This window comes from Chamaea fasciata, unplaced genomic scaffold (genome assembly GCF_029207755.1).
Source record: "Chamaea fasciata isolate MVZ Bird 193981 ecotype frontalis unplaced genomic scaffold, bChaFas1.0.hap1 SCAF_2, whole genome shotgun sequence".
Taxonomy (NCBI): Eukaryota; Metazoa; Chordata; class Aves; order Passeriformes; family Sylviidae; genus Chamaea; species Chamaea fasciata.
Window position 1 is genome coordinate 20,112,468 of NW_027094087.1, and position 20,294 is coordinate 20,132,761.

At 39.4% G+C, this 20,294-nt stretch overlaps 1 protein-coding gene across 1 annotated transcript in view; it reads left to right on the forward strand.

Annotated features, from left to right (window-relative positions):
* IMPG2 (interphotoreceptor matrix proteoglycan 2) overlaps positions 1 to 20,294 on the forward strand; it is a 52,679-nt gene that overhangs the window by 26,759 nt on the left and 5,626 nt on the right. Inside the window, exons 7-16 of the mRNA XM_066175184.1 lie at positions 3,329 to 3,375; positions 3,824 to 3,915; positions 6,989 to 7,150; positions 8,121 to 8,179; positions 9,497 to 9,514; positions 11,436 to 11,680; positions 12,296 to 12,378; positions 16,013 to 16,325; positions 16,785 to 18,439; positions 19,342 to 19,561. Coding sequence (XP_066031281.1) covers positions 3,329 to 3,375; positions 3,824 to 3,915; positions 6,989 to 7,150; positions 8,121 to 8,179; positions 9,497 to 9,514; positions 11,436 to 11,680; positions 12,296 to 12,378; positions 16,013 to 16,325; positions 16,785 to 18,439; positions 19,342 to 19,561 — 2,894 coding nt within the window. The remainder of the gene's footprint in view (positions 1 to 3,328; positions 3,376 to 3,823; positions 3,916 to 6,988; positions 7,151 to 8,120; positions 8,180 to 9,496; positions 9,515 to 11,435; positions 11,681 to 12,295; positions 12,379 to 16,012; positions 16,326 to 16,784; positions 18,440 to 19,341; positions 19,562 to 20,294) is intronic.

The window sequence follows — 20,294 nt, forward strand, 5'->3', positions numbered from 1 at the left end:
ACCATGTGGCCAAACCGGTGCCCAAGGTGACTCTTGTGACAGAAGTGCGCTTTTGGAGAGCTGCCATCTGTTGGGGTCAGTGATAAAGTCCTTTTGGACTTTTGAAACTTGGAGAACTTCACTTTGATGTGTCTATAACCATTAATCTGATCTAGAAGTAGAACTTGAGAACCTGAGTATTAGGCCTTTCCATTTGTAAACTGCTCCTCTTTTGAAAGTGTGATTTATACCACAACATTTTGTTTGGGGTTTCTTGCCTACTTTGAGGATTTTTCCTTAAAAAACTCAAGCAGCTTAGTTCAGGGGCTCCCTATGTGGGGGTCCAGGGCTGCCCTGAGGTGGTTGCAGACAGCTTTGATGGGCAGGGTTGAACCCAACACTCGTGGCAGTGGCAGCTCAGGGAAAGCCTGTGTGAGAGAGGGCGAAAACATGGTCAGGGAAGAGGAAGAGGGAACAAAAACAAACAGTGGCATGGGGAATGCCGAGGCCAATGTCACTGTACCATGGCAAATCACGTATTCCCTGCAGCCGAGGGAGGACTCAGACTGGAGCAAGCAGACCTTTCCTGAAGGAGCTGCTGGCCCTGCAGAGCATGCACTGGGTAGAGGAGTCAGGAGTGAAGCTGAGCCAGGGAAAGGGTGAAGAGGAAGTGGCGTTTTAATGTTTGTCTGCTTCTCACTACCCAAATGTACTTCGATGTGCAATAAATTGCTTTCCTTAAGCTGAGTCTGATTTTCTCATGGAGGTAATTGGTGAGTGATCTCCTTGGCTTTATTTCAGCCCAGAAGCTTTTCATCTTATTTTCTCCCCTGTCTTATGAATACGGAGGGAGTGAGAGAGTGGCTGGTGGGTGTTTTGCCCTTGGCCAAGGCTAACTCACCCCAGAATTGGGTGCTCAGTTGGTCAGATAGTAATTTTGGTCCTTTTGAGATGCCCTGAGTTGCAGCACAGATGTGCAGAAGGCTGGCAGGGACAATATGGGATCTGTTGGTGACCTGTGCCTTGTGGGGCAGTAGCTGGAGGTCAGGAGTGCCTGGAGGCCCTTCAAAGAATACTGAGCACCAACCTGTGGCCATCTGATCAAGTCTCATGAGTCTCAGGTTGGGATCAGGACTTACCACAGCAAATCATGTTTCTTCTTGTCCTCTTCTTTAGAAAAGGGGGTGGATATAAGACTCAGCTAATGGCTATGAATAGGCTTGAACTGACCAGAACATTAAAAATCCCATAGCAGAGTTTTTGCTATTCATCACTTTGCTTTTGTTGACTTTATATTCTGACCCTAGTTACACTGAATGGTTTGTAAGAAATAAAAATCCCAGTCTGGTTCATCTCTCCTGAAAAGCAGAGTCATTCTTGCTTCTGAACATTAAACATGATGCACTAAAATGCTCTGATGCTGTAATTTGGTGACACTCTGGTATAGATGTATTATACTTCCTATTGAAACTGGTAAAAGAGGCACCTTGAAGCTAGGTGAACTTAATTGGAAAATGTTTCATCAGACCAATTAATAATTAAGCAATAGTTTTTATTACAGTTCTAAGATGACAAATGAGTAAGGAAAATAAATCCCTCTAAAACATAACCAGCATTCTTAAGAAAATATCCTTAAGAGAGGCTATCTTGTCTAAATTACACTTTTTAGTAAAATTTTCCAGTCTTGGAAATGATTTGAAGGTTTGCTGAGTTTGTCAAAGAATTGGCAAACTCAAGAGCAGTCTTGCACGATGCTGTCTGGAAACAGGTACCATTGTCCATGAGATGGAAGCAGGCACAGCTATGCCTCAAAGCATGCATGAAGCTCATTGATTTTATTTGTGCAAGAAAATACATGAAGGTACTGCTTAAACTCTTGAATAAGTATTTTCTGATTTGTTCATGTGGAATTTTTTTGTTAATATTTTAGAATTGTTGTGGAGATCTCACCCTGTCAGTTTGACATTCCCTGAACTATGTTTTGGTATAGTTAATCCTTACATGGAGGATTCGACTGTGCCTTCTGGGAAAGGATGAGTGAAAGGATTCTTAACTTAAATAGAAAGTTGTTCAGGTTTGCCTTCAGGTCTTTTTATTGGCACATAAGTCTTATGTGTCTATGAGGGGCAGAGAGAGAAAGTGTTTCAGACGTTAACTCAGTGAAACTATGGTCTCTGATCATATGCAGTGCTCTGGTATCTGCAGAACGCAACTGTGAATCTGGTTGTCTGGCTGGTGCTGAAAGCCTTTTTTGAAGTAATTCAAAGACTGACCATACAGCCTGAAGGAGGCAAGATAGGAGGTTGGAGTGAAGTTTTGCTTGAGGATAGACTGCAAGACCAGTCGTAGAGTATGTGAATCATAAAACAAACCTGGCAAGGCCAGGAGCCATGGTCGGCATTGCATATATTAGAGTGAAAACTTGCTGCAGTGCATGTTTCATGGCACAGGTATGATCACCAACAAAAAAAGGAGATACTTTAGAAGTGAAATATCTCAATACAATGAACTGCAGTAATTTTCACATTCAGTTTCTCTCCAGCTCTTGAACTGCCAGTCTTACAGCTTGTGTTGTATATATTAACAATATGAAAAATTCAAAAAATAATTTTCCCTTCATTCAGGAAAGACTTGTTTATGTCAGAGCATGTCTCCTACTCTTGGTAACTTGAGAGTTGCTCCAGGCTTACAGAACTGACTCTAAGCATCTTGGGTTTACTGTAAGAGTCATGTCAAAGTTTTTGTTAGCTTTTCTTCAGGTTGACAGTCTTCATGTGATTGTTCTTCTGAAATGTTTATCACATTTGGCCCAGAGTTGTTTTATATGTGTGTGTGAATCCCACAACTGGGTTTGGAAACTGATGCATTTTGAAGATTTCCAAATGAGCAGAATAAAATTAATGATGAAAAGAATCCATCTTCTTGCAGTGATTTCAGTGCAGTTATGGTGTTTTAGTGCACTGGGGAGTATTTTAAAAACTGAGTGGTTTATAGGGTATTACCAGTTATCTTTGTGTTTTATCTCTTTGCATTTGCTTTCTTTACAGAACAGCTAGAAGGCAAAATGTATTTTTGTATGGGACTCCAGGTCATTTGGGATATAAGAGGTTGCAACCCAGAGACACACATGATGTGTTGCATGATGCAATTGACCCAAAATCCAAGTTGCAAAACATAACTGAAATAGTGCAAAGCCTAATTTTTATGAAGTTATGAGCATAATAGTAAAATGAAAAATATCTTCTGCACATGTGCTTCTTGGTGTAGTATCAGAATCACAGAAATATCAAAAGCTACTACATTAATCTTACCACATCCAGCTTCAATTTCTGATTTGTTTTTTGTCTAGTGGGACCCCTACTCCACCTTTGGATGCTGATGTTACCACATTGAGAGGTCAGTTTTTATCTAACTGCTGTAAAGGCTGATTCTGAATTACCAGAAAGTTGAGAAATTAATGAGTTTGGATTTCAAAAAGAACTCTGAATTTCTACATCTCTATAATTCCATTTGTTATCTGGAGATTATGTGCTGATATTTTGTTATTTCATGAATCATGAAAATCCTACTCAAGAAATTGGCTCTGTGCCATTTTTACTGCATTTAAGTTCATGTTTCCAAAAATACATCTGCTTAGGCAGAATGTTAGCATCTTACACAAATTAGTGTATTTGATACTTTTCCTCAGGCTCTTCATGTGTCTCCTGTGCTGTTGCTGTCATGATAATAGGATTAGGAACCAAATTTGACTATTGGTTTATGCTTGCTGAACTGCTTCTTTGGGTATATAGAAAAAACCCCAGCCAAACCCAAACAAAGTAATACTGTTCTCTTTCAAACTCAGATGCAGCTGCCAATGTTCCTCCCCCTCATGAGGTCTCCATCGAGAGTCCTGTGGATGATACCATCCATGACCATGACAATGTAGATACCACTGTGAGTAGGTTTTTTTCATTTGGTTCAGCATTCTGTTGCCTTCCCTACATGATACTGTTTATGGTCATTTAAATTAGCAATTAAAGATGTTGTTGATATGGTGTGTTAACACAAACCAGGATTTCATAATGATGCCTTTTTCTTGGTCCTAAAATTAAGAGCCAGACACAATTAAGGGATAGAAGGGTTTTTACCTCAGTATTTAATAAGGATTCTTATGGTGCAACAATTCTCCGAATTCGTGGAATACGCTGAAATGCACACTCACGGTAGGTCACATGTAAGTTTTATAGAGCTTGCAAATTAGTATGTCTAAAAAAGATGTTCCAATAAGAGGCTTGAATGAATAATGTGACATCCCCCTATCCTGAATTATCCCACTTTAGATGGGTCTAGTCCTAGGATGTGTTCCTCGGATGGTTTCTCAAGATAGCATAAGGCTTTCTGGCCTTCAACTTCAAGGCCTCTAGAGTGTTTGTTCTTCTTGGATAACAGAATACCAGGGCTATGTTAAAATATCAGACTTAAGGATTTACAAGTATGCATGCTAAGAGGTATATGTGGAATTGTTTGAACCCCATGTTTGCTACAGGTATGCAAAAAAAAAAAAAAAAAAGGCAAAAAATCATCATGGCATCAATAAAATCAGGGTGTGAATTTCTAAAGTTTTAAGACATTTTCCTGGGCTTGTATTTTTCCATTTGGAGAGGCTTTGAAATGCCTATTCCCCAGCAGTGGGAGATAACAGATCAGTTTTGCTGTCAGGTGAGGATTTTGCTAGTGTTATAGGACTAAAGAGGGATTGCCAGATGGCTCTGGAAGCTCCTAAAAGAATGTGGAACACTATTATTCCTATGGAAGCACAATATTCCCTAGGTTGCTATAGTAGTGTTTCAAGGGTCTGTGGGGTACAGTTGCGTAGGATACCAGAGAGGTGGCCTGGAGAGCCTTGAAGATTGATTCTCTGCTCTCTTTCCTCTGTTTATGTAGGCAAACTTTTATTTATCGTTTTACAGGTCCATCTTTCTGTGATATTTAACCAAAGCCCACTGCACAAGGAAGTCCATATTTAAAACATCCCCGTAGAAGTGATCTGACCACCACATAGGTCCCAGGGTCATATTTGCTTCTAGGAAACAGATCCTCCAGATTAAATTTTAATCCCACACTCCAGAATCCAACTGCAGTATTCATGGGCCAACATGATTGAAGAAAATTTTGCAAACCAGAGAGTGGTATCAATCAGCTGGCTTTTGTTTTCTTATAAAAATGAAACTCTCAGTGGATCACAGAGAAGCTCACAAAGTTTTACCTGATGCATATGAGTAGCTGATTTATTGTACTGGGATAAACTGGGCTATATTGTTCAATAATTTAGCGTGGCCCTGAAACAAAGCTGAGCCAAACTTTATTCTGGAGCTTTCTGTGCTGATAGGAGTTCTGATATTGGAATAAATACAGCATATGAAACAGCTTCTGACTCAAGTGCAAGGTTGAGCCTTATGTTATGTAGCAAGAACACTTGTGGTTCGGTCCCAAGAACAGCATTATTCTTCTTTTGAAACAGAACTTCCTGGAATATTTCTACTGGAGCAGAGAATAGGACCACTCAGTAAATTGGAAAGGAGCTGGAATTAGATTGCTGCTGCTACAGTGTTTTCACTTTGTACAGTTACATCCCACCTCATTGTTCTTAGCAGCCAAAAGGCATTGCTGATTACAAGGTCAAGAGGGAGCAAATCTCATCTTCTGCACTTTGTGTGTTGACTGTACCAGGTTTGGGGGGGCTGATAAATGATTTTAACTACATGGTGTTGCAAACAGCCAAATTATACCACTATATTTATGCTTGCTAAATGTGTATCTCTCAAATGCTAACTAACTTTAAGTAATGTACCAGTCCTTATGATCTTTGGACAGAACTAATCAGTGAAAAAGGGATGCGAGGGGCCAGAAAGAGAATTTAACTGAAATTTTTTAGAAGTTTCCTGAACAATATAGAAGTTGCTCACTGATGACAGATAAACTTTGTGGAGAAAGTTTTTTCCATTTCCTGCATGAGGCATAACTTAGGCTTCAGTTCTGTTGAAAAGATCTCTTTTGCCGGCTCTCCTTTTTCCTTTTGAATAGGAAAAAAGCAACAAATATCTATGTAAGTAGTCAAAGACAAAACCTCTAGCAAAAGACATTTGGCTAAAGTTAACAAGCCAGCCTTCTCTTCCCTCTCAGACAAATCTCTTTTTTTTTTTTTGGTTTTGTTGGGTTTTTTTTGCGGGGGGGGTTTTTTGTTTTTGTTTTTTTTTAGTTTATTTTTCTGTCTTTCACTGTACCACAAGAAATAGTACACTGTTTTCAAAATACTAGGGAAGTAAGCAGAAAGCATGCTCAGTCATTCAAATTAGATTAAAACTTGGCATTCACTGCTGCCTTTGGCAACCATGACAGCTCCATGCATCCCTGATGCACTGCACAGCCACTGCTCTGGGGCTTTTTGGGCAGATGTAGACACAGCAGTTGAACCCTACTGCTTTAGCTCAGCAGAGCTCCCATTCCCAGTGCCCATTGTATATCGGGGGGGATCCCTCACCTCCTGAAGTGGAACAACACAGAGCGTTATTCCAAATGTAGAACTTGGCAAAGGTAGCTTGTCTTCCAGGTGGAATAGTTAGTAGGAGCCTTGTGATAAATGAGTAAATTTTGGGTAAAATGGCCTAGGCTGACTGGGCTCAAGTGAGATGTTTGAGTAGCCATGGTTGCACTTTAAATTGCTTTGTGAACCTCCCACACCTCTGTACTTCACTTTGTACCTGAGGTCAGTGAGATGGACTTACACTGAAGGTGTCCAAATGGAAAACAGACTTATCTTCAATATGAGAATTCTCAGGAAATGTTCTTGTTTAGTAGACTGCCTCATTAGTTGCTGCCTTGTCCCTGAGGCTTGATGAGCACTCCATTACAGTGCAAGGGCAGCAGGTGTGCTGGTGGCTCCTGTAGTGAACGCGCTGTGCTTTGGACTGCAGCATTCACATGTCATTAAGGGTATCTCTTCTCTCCCTCCTTCCTTTCCTTCCAGATCAATAACGAGATAAAGAAGCAGGACGAGAAGCTAGTCAGACCTGTAACTGAGCAGATGATTGAGTTCAACATTTTGGTTGTTGGTGAACAGTACAGTGAGGAGCTGAAGGACCCATCTGCTGCTGAGTATCAACAGCTATCTGAACGATTCATTTCTCAGGTGATTCCCTTCCCAAACTTCCTTTTGCTGGCTCCTCAAAACAACAGCAGCAAAAAGCATCTGAGTCAGGGCTCCTGATTTTCGTCTCCCCATTGTTTCCAATATTTGGTTTTTATTTTGTCTATAATGGTGGTAATTATATTACCATCATATTTTGGGGGCAGGGTGTGTGTCTTTCTTTTCTCTTTGGAGAAGAATCTGAGTTGTCATATGGCTGCTTATCATGAGGCTTATCTTTTCTCTAGCTTTGCCTCCTTCTTAGCCCTATTTAGTTGGGGTTGGTTCTCTGAATCCTTTTCACCGGGGCTAAGCCTGTGCCAGATCCTGGGCCAGATGGGAAAGTTATGTACCCTTCACTGCAGCCAAAAAGCATCACCATGACTGTCACAAGTTGCTAACGTAGGCTACACATCTTAGTTTTCCTACTTGTGAGTCCAAGTAGCAATGCCATGATATGTGTGTGTGTAAAAAATGTCGGATGGGGCCGCGTCCACCTGGCATATGGATGTTCCACTCCTTTGATCCCTTGCCTGGTTTTCTCTGAGCTTGAATATAGAAGCTCTTGGAAAAAAAAGTCAGCAGCACTGTGATTGTTTACGTCTCACCAGAGACAGTTTAAAAATAAGGAGATGGGGGAGGAGAACAAGAGTTTACAGAGTGAAAAATAATCCTCAATTGGCAAGGATCTTTGGAAGCTAAAAACTTTCTAAACCATCATGAACTTTCTATATAGTTCTTGGGTAATGCTGGGTGTTGTTCATACTTTTCATTTCCCCTTTTTCTAGTAATGAAACAGTGTCACCAAAACTACTCTTCCATAAATAAAAGAATATTTAACTGTTTTTAACCTATTTGATATAACAGCTCAGATGCATTTTTGGAAAATGCTAGAAACACTTTGATTTTTTCACCACATGAGCAGAAGTGAACAGAGTCTGTGTTAATTTTTTTTGTTTTTTCATCAAAATAGATTAAAAGCGTATTTGAAAGACTACCTGGATACAAAAACATCCACATCCTGGATTACAGGTAAAAAGATACTGATGCATATATGGTGATTGAACATGATCATGTATGGTGATGCAATGAGCTGGCTGATGCTTGGCAGGATGTCAGGTGTCTTTGTGGGGGAACTCAGCATATATTAACCAAGTGCTCTCATATTTGGTACCTCTATATATGCAACTGAAATAGAAATGTAGAACTTGGTTTTTTTTTCCTTCTGGCATTCCCAAGAGAATCTTCTATGAAATGTTTGCTGTGATTTTAAGGCATTCTTGTTCAAGATTCTATCCTAGAATTAAAAGATATGTTCATATCTGCTACTTCTAATATGTCCAAGTATTAAACAAGAAAGGACACAGAAAACCTTTTGGAAAAATGTAGTTTATTTAAATTTCTTTTTCAAATTCTTAGTGTTAAGTTGGGCTGGCTCTAAAAGTTAGTGTTTAGGATATGTAAAGGTGTCTCTCCTTTGGATCAAAAAAAGGTGGGGGACAGTTTGATAAATTATATGAAATGTTTTAACTCTCTGTATTCCTATAAATATTTTTTTAAAGACCCGATTCCCTCAAATCCATTTGTGCTTCAAAGTGACATTTAAAGTTAATTTGTTAAGTTAATGCATCAAATGTAAAATGTCTGACTTTTGGAGTGCAGGGTTCACAAACTGATTTTTCTTGAATGGACTGGATATAACTTTTAGAATCTAATGAGTGTGTTCATGAGTTAATCTAAATTGTATTTTCTTTGAGACTGTAAGCTGTATTTCTTAGAATTTATTGCCTGGAGTATTTTAACTAGCATACATGTAGGTAAACAAAGCAGCTGTAGTGAGAGAGGCCTTGTGTTTGGAACCCTAGGCTATGTCCAGTTTTCATCCTGGAAGGCAGCAAAACCTTCCATCTTGGTACTTGCAGCCTAATAGGTTTACAAGCACTTGGTTCATTTGAGAAGACAAAGAAATGGCTTTGGTATTTCTGGCAAAGTCTGTTCTCTGCTGTGCATGACAAAAGCCCATTGGTTGGAAATGAAACCTTTAGGTAGAATAAGTGAGCCTTGATCTTCTTGGTACTGACAGCAATTTAACTGCATTTATTTACAATAATCTGAGATGGCTCTGCTCTGCTGATTCCTTGGGATCAATAGGAAATAGTTCTGTAAAAGCAGAACAATTTTTTATGTAGCTGAATAACTGTACAACTTAAAAGGATTTTCCTGTATGTGCTTTCAAATGGGTATGCCCTGTAGAATACCAAAGCAAACTTCTTAAAGTTTTTAAGACTTAAAGGAAATTATGACATTGATTTAACAGGTTTTGCTGTTCTGTTTTGTTTTTGTAACCAGCCCTTCCGAGGAAGAAAGGTAAAGACAACTTTTTTTTCAATTTTGTCATAATACAGATCGGAAAAACATGTTTAGATGGGGCGCATTGTTTTTTTGGGATTTGTAGTTTTGTGTTCAGAACAAGCTGGTTATCAAACATAAATATTGTGAGAGAGGGTTCTACCAGAAACTGCAAGTAACTGATCTGTTTTGATCAACGATAAACCTAATTTGCTTATTTAAGTCCTAATAATTAAAAAAACCCTTAGGAAAAATCATCCTAAACACAAGTCAGCTACTGGGGTAACTTGTGTATAAGAGTCTCTTTTGTGAAGAAAACAAAATTGCTTAACAGTGATTCAAAGTCTTCATACTTTACAGCAGTCTTGAATAGATATGGGATTATTTTTATTACTGAAATTAGAGTAGATAAGAAACCCACAGTTCTCCAGCAAAAGCTGTTGGCTTAGCTTCAAGACCTGAGGTGCTGCAGACCTTAGCAGAACTTTAATAAATATTCTTTAGCAGAACATGGAATAAGTCTGGACTTGTTTATCATCAGACATATGCAAGTTAAGAATCCAGAATTTTCCTTGTTTAGTATGTTAAGAATGTCATAAGACAATAAAAGAACTGCAGCCTTAATTTACTAAAGGTATTAATTTGTTTTGTGTGTAACTCAGCATAGCCAGTTTCCATAAGCAAGTTTAAAGGGAATGAGCATTCTAAGTTTTTAAGGATGGTTAGAAACACAAATCTTTTTACAAACTGTATGCAACTGTTCGCAAGGGCTATGTTCCAGGCACCAGATGTTTAGCCCTTTCCAGAAAGAGGATGGTTTTGTAGTTATTTGTTAGGAATTATGAATGACAGCACATTGTATTAAACCTAAATGTTACATTTGAGGAGCATATTCTGTTCCATCTTTGCTGTGCCTTTTCACTACTGCTGTCCTTTTCAATTTCCTCGGCTGACAGTCAGTGCCTGTGGTGGGCTCATGTCAATGACAGAGCCGGCAGCAAAACCCCAGGCCCCTGGGTTTAGTCAGTGTTTTTGCAGATTGTCGCTGTTGTATCTGGCACTGGGGCTTTAAGGACTTCTCTGAACAGAGCCATTGTTTTAGAAATCCAACCCAGCTCTGTGGAATCAGCAAAACCTGAATTCAGAGCACATTTTTCTAATACTTCATAGGTTACTTCATTTTCTTCTTGTGTTCTGTCTACAGCCAAAATATGTTATATCTTCTAAAGTTCTCTTGTGCTTATGCCCAGTGTATGGTAACTCTGATTGCAGCCCAAGCTGTTGTATGGAAAAGGACATCCAGATGTATTCAGGAAAAGAAAATTAAGAAAATGGAGGAGAGTTAATATGAAAAAAACCCTAAAGTGTACACAGATACAAAGCTGAGTTACAGAATAAATTATAAAATGTGTCTAGATAAACTTTCCCAATTATAAGATGAATTATATACTATTTTGTTGCTATCAAAAACATTTTTTTCAAGCAGGTTAACACTGCACAGTGACAAAGATTAGGGCTCTTACTTGCTACTATAGATTGCTGTTATATGAAACCTGGTTTTCCGGCCTATTTTCATACCTCAGAGCCTTTCCTATTATTGGCATGACCTTAAAATCACCCCTCTCACTACTGTGTGCTGGTGGACCCACTAATAATGCTTGCAGAAAGCCAGTGCTTTGGTGTGCTTGTGCTGTGTCTCCCATTCACTAGTAGAAATACAGGACTGCGACCAGACCAGATGTCAGTTTTGGGTAGCATTTCTCTTGAGAGCTTCATGAAAAGAATCAAGTAGATTTTATTGATCATTTAAAGCCATATATTTTTATATTAAAAAGGGTATTGATGTGGGCCCTTTTGAAAAAATGTAGTGTTTGCTTGCTTAGGAAAACCGAAAACCTGGCATTTCTCATCTATGTTCTTTCTCTTTGTACAACTGAAGTGGGGTGGAAGTTCACTACGCCGTCACATTTGATGGAAAAGCCATCAGCAATGCCACCTGGGACCTGATCAACCTTCAGTCAAACAAGGTGGAGGACAACTCCTTCATGGGCATAGAGGATAATCCAACAGTTGTGTACACCATCAGTGATTTCCGAGATTATATTGCTGAGATGCTCCAGAAAAGTGCTCTGCTTGAAAATGCTTCCATCTCTTTAGACCCGAACTCTCTTCAGCTTACTAATGGTGGGTATTAATTATGATGCATTGGTGTGCCACACATCTGACTTCTTATAAAATACATCTCAGATGAGTGAATTATTCAGCTGTCCTCTGAAAAATTAAACAGAACAAAATCAACATGTTATAGCCTGTTTTGCTCTGATCTTAACCAGGCCAAGTCATTAGCAGTAGCATCCATTAGCCTAACCCCCCATTTATTTTAATTTTTATTTTGAAAATGAGGTTTGTGGTGTGCAGTTTCAGTAATGTCTTCAAAAATTAATAGGAATAAAAGGAGGCAACGTGATTTACATCATGCACATTGCATCAGGGTGACCTTCCACTTAGCTGTGTTGGTCTTAGGCAGCACAAATGAAATACCCAGATTATTGCTGAATATTCAATGGTCCCCCTAGAGGTGATGGAAGAGTGCTGTCATCCCTTTGTTCTCATCTTTCCCCTCCACTTCCTGGAAGTGATTTGGAGGCATTTCCAGAAACAAAATCTCTCTGGCAAGCTTTTTGAGGAGATTTAACCTACAAATCTGAAATCAGAGAGGATTTTTCAGTCAGTCTTCCAACACACCTTCCTCGCACTGTTACTGCAGCCTTTAGATCCCAAGTTTTTGTATTTCCACAGTGAAGGAAATACTGCACCCCACATCGGAAGACCCATCCTGGATTACTGAGCATCCAGTCGTGCTGGAGCGCCCAGAGTTTGATGTGAGTATGGTTCTGGGCACTGGCCTTTGGACACATTTGAACAACTTAGTTCAGCAAGGTAGAACTGTAGCCAACACCCAGAGCTTCTCTATCCTGTTGTTCATCCAGAGGAAGTACTAAGGTGCACCTTATATTGGAGTAAAAACTGGTGAAATCTCTCATCTGATGATTCTGGTGTCTGTTGCCCAACAGCTTTCTGTGATCATCTTATTTTGACTGTAAACATGTCTAAAGACATGATTCTTCCTTCCATGATACTACCTTTCTTTGAAAAGAAGAAAGAGATGTAAATCCTAAAGTTGGCTGCTAGAAGAGATAAAATACTAAGTTCCATAAGCTCCTTTTGTTACTCTATTTCTTTCAAAGCATGTTCTCAATTTGGTTTTAAAATTATGTCCATCCTCCTAATACTAGCAAAGGAAAATAACTAGCACTGGTTCCTTTTTTTGTCTCTTGAAATTGTAATTGTATCCTCTGACTACCTCTGGAATAATCCAAGACACAGACTAGAGTTCTGTATTGGACAGGAGACTCGGTGTCCCTGACCATGTCTGTAGATAGGGACTTCAAGCAAAGATACTGAGTTAAGTGCCAGCAATCTGAGATCAAGTGATCTTCTGAGTGCTGAATCATTGTCTGGACAGTTGGTTTCTGCCCTCCACTCTGTTCTATAACACAGATGTGCTTTCAACAAGAAATGAACTCAGATCATGCCCTAAAATCCAGGTCCATTTGTGCTGGGTGGTAGGTTCTCACTCAGTCCATCATGTGATAATATTATGAACACAGCCACATTTAATTTTAGCCAACTTCATTTTCACAGAATGCAAATATTGTTACAATGAATGTAGGAAAAATGTCATTAATTTCATGACAGTTTTTGCTGAGTTTTAAATCTAATCATTGATGTCTGAAATACAAATTCATGTGGGTTTACCATAGTGGTTTAAATATGGTGTAGATAAACATGAATTTAAGTTAACTTTCAGAAAAGGGCTTTCTCTTTACTGGAGACATCTTACTGGAGACATCTAACTAGTCTAAAATGTTGTAGATATTTATTTTAGTAAGACAAAGAATTCTGCCATTCTGTATTCTGACAGATATGCAGGCAGGAAGATATTTTAGAGTAGTGGTAGCTTTACAATAATAATTTTTAACTATTTTTAATAATTTTAATTTTTTAATTTTAATTTTTTTATTTTTAAAAATAATTTTTAGAGTTTTTGGGAATATTATTATGACAAAAAATTGTGGAAGTTATATTTTTCTAATCATGGACTATGAATAAAGGCTTCTATGCCTTCAGTCAAAAACTCTGATTATGTAAAAGGTATCAAGTATATCCCCAAACCAGCTGTGTAAAATCTTCCATGCACAGGTAATTTTCAAAGTAGCTTCATATAAATATGAGAAAATCCTAAATACGTTTAAACAGTACACAGTTGATCAATTACTTCCACAGATGTCGAACCGTAATGGTTCAAGTTGATGCTCTCAAGTAAACTGTTACCTATGGAAAAGAATTTTGCTATAGTTTTCTCTAGGTGATTTGAGAATAAGCTGGATTTATATTAGCATACCAATATCATGACATAGCATGGGGCTGTCATGATTTCACTATCCAGTTGCTAGTAGATGGTACAACTAATCCTTTTGAGTTTTGCAGTTCTCTTTAAAAGTAAAATCAGGTCTAGTTTTTGAAATCCATGTTTTCTTGTTGTTTATATTGTAACCCGTAGAATGTTCTGGCTTGAGGAATACAATGCCTTTCTGGCAGCAGAAAATGAAAAGTCAGGGATAGGGGTTCTGTGTTTACAGCTACCTATCGTATTTGTAAGCCTTTTATATTGGTGAAAACCAGAACTAGCCAATATGATATTAAACTTGTTAATATAATATATTGCCCTGTAACAAGAATCTTTGAATAATGTTAGTTGCCATAGGAGCATTCATCCACATTCAAATAAATGATGAAGTGCAATCCCTGGCAACTAAATGCTTACATTAAATAAATGTATTGAGAAATGATTGCTGGTAGTCCTAGTTCATTCTTTATGGAATTTATATGTGTAATTTATTTCTAATTTTGTACAGTAACTCTTTTTACAGCTTTATTTATTAGTCTTGCCAAAAATAAAATTGCTGGAGCACATGTCTCTATGGTATATATATTTTTCAACTGATTGTTACCATATAAATTAAAAAATTGGATGAGAGTGTGGTGGCATAACAACTGGAATTTTTAAATGTGATCGATACATGCAAACAAGTAATTTAAGAAAAACAAATAACTTAACTGGCCTGTTTCCAAAGCATTAAAATGCAGTTTGACTTCAGCTGAAAATTTAATTCACCCACATTTCAAACGGGAATAAAATTTCAGATTGAAAAGTATTTGGATTCTTCCTGTTATTCCTGCTGGTCAAGCAATAGAAAGAGATTTGACAGGAATGGTGAGCTACAGAAATGGTAACTGTGGTTTTGAGCTGAAATACATGTTACAGAAACCTGTGTCCACTGTATGCTTTACTCGTCACCATTGGCAGTTTTTTAGTCCCTGGTAAATTGCTGTTTCTTGAAATTGCTTGGCAATTTTTCATATCCTACAGGGTTTTTCTCCATATCCCACTGCTGCACAGCATTTATTTGTGGGCAGGTATTCATGTAAAGTACTAATTCCTGAGTTTTAGGCTATCAGCTTGCTTTTGTAACCTTGACCAAATAACTTAATATCTTTATTGCCTTTTTTCCAATATAATTACCCCATCAGACACCATAGTAAGAGATTAATATTCAAAGATGAAATATGCTAACTACCTTAACTATAAACCAACTAATAATTGGGATGTGGAATAGTAAGTAAACAGTGTGGAAACTGGAGATGTAACAACAAATTATTTTTTCACATTTCAAATAATTCACAAATGCATTCTGCATGCACATTGTTGTTCATCATTACTGCTGATAGATTTTTTTTTTTTTTTCCTGCACAGGCATCTTGGCTTTGAGACTAAATTATTCCAGCTTCTAAATATTCTTCATTGTGTTCTGGTCTTTCTCCTGGGTTCTCATGGGTACAAACTAAAAGATATCAATAAATGATGACTGGGCAGGCATCCATCAAAGTTCACTTTATACACTGTTCCATGTATCATAGTAACTGAAATATTAGAATTACTGTGTTGGTTGTGTGGCTGATGAATAATAGCTGATAGAACCTCATCATGCTTTAGGAAAGCAAACAGGATTTCTATTTGATTTAGTTGGAGATGGACAGATCCATTTTTTTCAGCATAGGAAATGACATAGGGTTGTATATAGATGGTAAATCTCTTAATACCCTAAGGGGTGCTGCACTCCAAACAATCTGAATGTCTCATTTCCCTTTATGATGGACATGACTGGACATGACATTTGTCAGAAGGATGTGCATTTTACACGTGTATCGCACAAGATTAGCAAGGGTCTGTATTTGCCACTCCTCCTGCTGCTGTGCATTGCTCCCTCAGAGGCAGTAGTCCGAGCCTTGGCCACTGCCTGCTGTTAACCCCTCTTGTGTGTTCAGCCCAGTGCAGACAATCAGTGTTTCCCCTGTAATAGTGAAAATATTAATAGAGGCTTTGTGTTCCAGGACAGCACCTTTTTAGCTGAACGTCCTTCTGCAGATGAGTCGACTGTCAGCAATGCCTTGCCCTTTGATTACACCAAACCAGATTCCACCTCGGACAGTGAGCAGTCCAGTGACAATGAAATCCAGCCAAGACCAGAGAACATTGACTATGAGGCTGGTTTGGCACCCGAAGCTCCACTTTCCTCAGAGGCTGATGTCACTTCTTTGCCTGATGGGCAGAATTTAGAGACTTCTCATTTAGTCACTGTACCAGTGCTAGAGCCTGATTCTATAGACTCTCTGGAATGGCTTTCAGCCCCCAGTTCTTTAGATGGTAAGTTAATGCCATTGACTGAAGCTTAAATTTGGATACCAGTGTTTCCTGATACTCACCAAATTATAGTTCATTGAAATGAATTTTGAGAAAAGTCTAAAAATCTTTCTCTGCCAGTTTTTACCTTTTGTGTGCACACGTATCCAAGAACTGTATACCAAGGTAAAATCCTTGTAATAACTAATAATGCTTGTTTCTCTCTTCTGGAAATGATACATACATGGCACTTGTTAAATAGCATAGAAGTAATTTTGTATGCCTTGACTTGGCCCATAGAATATCTGAATGGAAAGTGGGAGAGGTTCACAGGGATTCTTATGACTTTGGCATACAAATGCCAAGATGTATTATGGAAAATGTGGAACGCAGATCTACAGATAATAAAATTAATGAAATTTGACACTTTTAATTATAAATAACATCTAATTGTCAATTTGTTTTTATTTTTAATGCTTGAAGATTCTGGACTATCTGAAGAACTTTTGCCTTTAAGTCCTTCTCACCTTGTGCCTGAAGATTTTCCATCTACTGATGACTCTGCAGTTCCTCTGCTTTCTGCACCAACAGTGGCCTCTTCATCAGTCGTAGAGACTGATATTAAAGAGAAGGAAGAAGTAATCCAAGGTAGTCCTGAGGGCAGTGACAGTGCAGACTCTGTGGAAGAAATTCCTTTTCCCTTAGAAGTCCCCCCTATGGAAGACGAAACTGATATATTTTTTGGAGATAGAGTTATATATGATGATGGGTCTGGTTCAGCTTTTGATGGTTCAGGAAAAGAAATGGAATCAAGTATCTGGCCTTGGGAAGAAGCAACACTGGAACCAGTTTTCTACCCTGGTCCTGATAGCTGGCTTGAAGATGACAATGAGTCTTTGTTAATCAAAACTGAGGATATTCCTGAAGGCATGATTTTAGACTATATTCTTAACTCTGGGAATAAATTAGATTATGATCTTTCCAAAGATGAGAATGAAGGGATAGTCAATATAAAAGATTTCCTTGATGAGTCTGAAATATTTGTCTTTCCAGAGACTACAACTCTGCAAGTACCTCTGTTACAGACAGAAGAGCCATCGTCTGTGGAACCATCTACACAGACAGAAACACTGGGCATGTATGATTCTTCTTTTGTCATGCCAACTGGAGAGGCCCCTGTCTCACCACCATATACAGATCTGTCTGTGGAAGATAGTCTCCAAACATCTACAGGGATTGTCAGTATGGAGCAACCTGAGGAGTCTAGTGTAGGCCAGAACATAATCCCTGAAGCAGTTGAACATCAAAGCGAAGACAGGGCAGTGGTAGAAGAGTTATTCCCAGTGAAGCAGCCAGATGTAATAGAAGCTGCTACAATAGGACACTTGGACACAATCTCTTTAGAGACTATTCTGACTGCAGATCCTTCTGTGGTAAAGCCTGATGCTTCCACAGAAGAGCAGCAAGCCCTGGATTCATCACTGGTAGACCAAGACACTCCTGGATCAGCAGTGAAGGAACCAGATGATGTTTGGCCTACTGACAGGGCACTAGAAACCTCCTTAGATCAGACAGTGCAACCAGCAATGCCAGCAGCTACTCAAGGTACAGCTGCAGTTCCTTCTGTAATAGATCACAGCACTGTCCTAGAGGGCTATGCTGGACAGGATGGTACAGACCATGACACACATATTTCCATGAGCTTCAGCACAGCTGTGGATTATCAAACAGTGAGTGTAACTACAAGCACTGTTGAGCTTCCATCCCACCTCCCTCCTGTGGGGTCCACGCCATCATTGTCTGTGGCTACCTCAGCAAAGCTGGGAGATGAAACAACAAGAGTCCTGGATGTTTCAATAGACCTGGGTCGTGTTAGCACTGTCCACTTTTCTCCTGAGCAGACTGAGGAGGGAAGGATAATGACTGAAAGTCACATGGAGCTAACAACTCGTGTCCAGTCCACAGAGATGGCCAGTGTGGCTTGGGCCACACATGAAACTCACTATAGTAGCACCGTCCCATCCCGAGCTCTAGTTGTGTTCTTCAGTCTTCGGGTTACCAACATGATGTTTTCAGAGGACCTGTTTAATAAAAACTCCCCTGAATACAAGGCCTTGGAGCAGCGATTCTTGGAACTGGTGAGAGTCAATTCTCTGCTAAATGTCTGTAACCAGAGAGACAAAAACTGTTGGTAAATAATATTTAGGCATCTCCCTTTTTTAGGCAGAGAGCAACTTAAAACTGGTGTTTACATGTAAGATTTGTGTCCCTCTGTGGTGAAAATTTTGTCTGGAAATGGGTAGTGGGATGCTGTTCATCTTTTATTCAGGCAATAGTCTGGCTAAAGAAGTTCTCCTTAGCCTCATGGACCAGCTGCTCTGCTGGTGTCAATAAATACACCAGTGTAGCTGAAGTCACTACCACACTCCCCCGACTTGCTTCCAGAGTGCTCTGTATTCAGAGTCTAGGGAGAAAGATGCAAAAAAACCTGGGGCTGTGAGCAGGTTGCTTTTCTGCAACACATTCAACCTGTCCCAAGTAAGAGGTAGCTCAGGGAACTAAGCTGTTCCTAACCTGGCTGATGACTTGGAAAGCCTCATTGGAGTCACACAGCAACAACTGCCAAATTTTAAATGGAAAATTCCCCTCTTCTGACTGAAACATTTTGTTGTGAGATAAAGAGAGCAAAGCAGAGAGAGGGAAGGGGGACATGCTTGAAGGAAAAACCCCGTGAAATTACGAGTATTCTGGGTAATTAGATCAAGGGAGAGCACAACGTGTGTCCTGAGAACTGTGTTTCTGAATTGTAGATTTTTAGAAACTCCTTGCAAATTGGTATACTGTTAAGAACTGCCTGAAGTACCCAGGGTCCTGGCAGGCTGCCAGCACAGATCTCAGCTGGGTGAAGGTTAATCCCTTTGATGTAGGATTTGGATAAAATCATTCTGACTCTAATTGTCTACTGCAGTAACAGTGCAACTGACATGAGTAGAGGGAGACTCAAAGATTCAGCTTTTCTGTCATATCCCCTGTGTTGCAGCTGGTGCCCTACCTTCAGTCAAATCTGACGGGATTCCAGAATCTGGAAATCCTGAACTTCAGAAATGGCAGCATTGTGGTGAACAGTCGAATGAAATTTGCCAAACCTGTGCCTCGGAATGTCACCAACGCTGTGTACATGATCCTGGAAGATTTCTGCAACACTGCATATCACACCATGAACCTGGCCATTGATAAATACTCCCTGGATGTGGAATCGGGTAAGGACAGCAGGGAAATGCAGCATATAGCAAGGGAACCAGAAAAATTTCTGGTTTAACAGCTAAGGATCCCAACAGCTCAGAGGCTGTCCTCTGCTTTTCACAGGCTGGGCTTTAGAAAGACAGTCTTTCATACAGTAAAAACAAACAAATGAAAATCTGCTCTGGGACTAAAGAGATGAAAGTCAAAGTGGGACCCAGAGAGAGAAAGTTGTATGGGGTCCATACAGATTTATGGAGAAAAATTTACTGATGGAATACTCTGTATAATGCCCCTGTATTTCACCTGGGGAGTGGGGGAGCAGACGGCTCAGGGAGAGCAGTGGTGCCCATCTCTCTTGTCCTTACTTTCATGTGTGGCTTGAACTTCACATGGTTATTCCCACAGGTGGTAGCCAGTTTACCTGCCAGGTGGGCATCTGCACAGATAACAGTTGCTGCCTCATGCTTGGGGTAAGGTCACCAAAAAGTGACAGGCCCTCTTGCTTCACTCCTCTGATACAGGGAGAAGGTTATTTTGGTTTTTTTCCCCTGCCCAAGTTAGCCATAGTTTACCATATAAGCAACCCAGAAATATCTCATGTTTTAAGGTTAGAGAAAAATAAAAGTGCTGACCTGTTGACATATGGTAACTGTTCTTCCCAGAAAGGTCTCTTTTAAAGATGGTCGAATTAGCATGACAAATGTTCTGATATTGATTGTTTAGCTGTATGCCAGCCTCTTAAGCCTGATA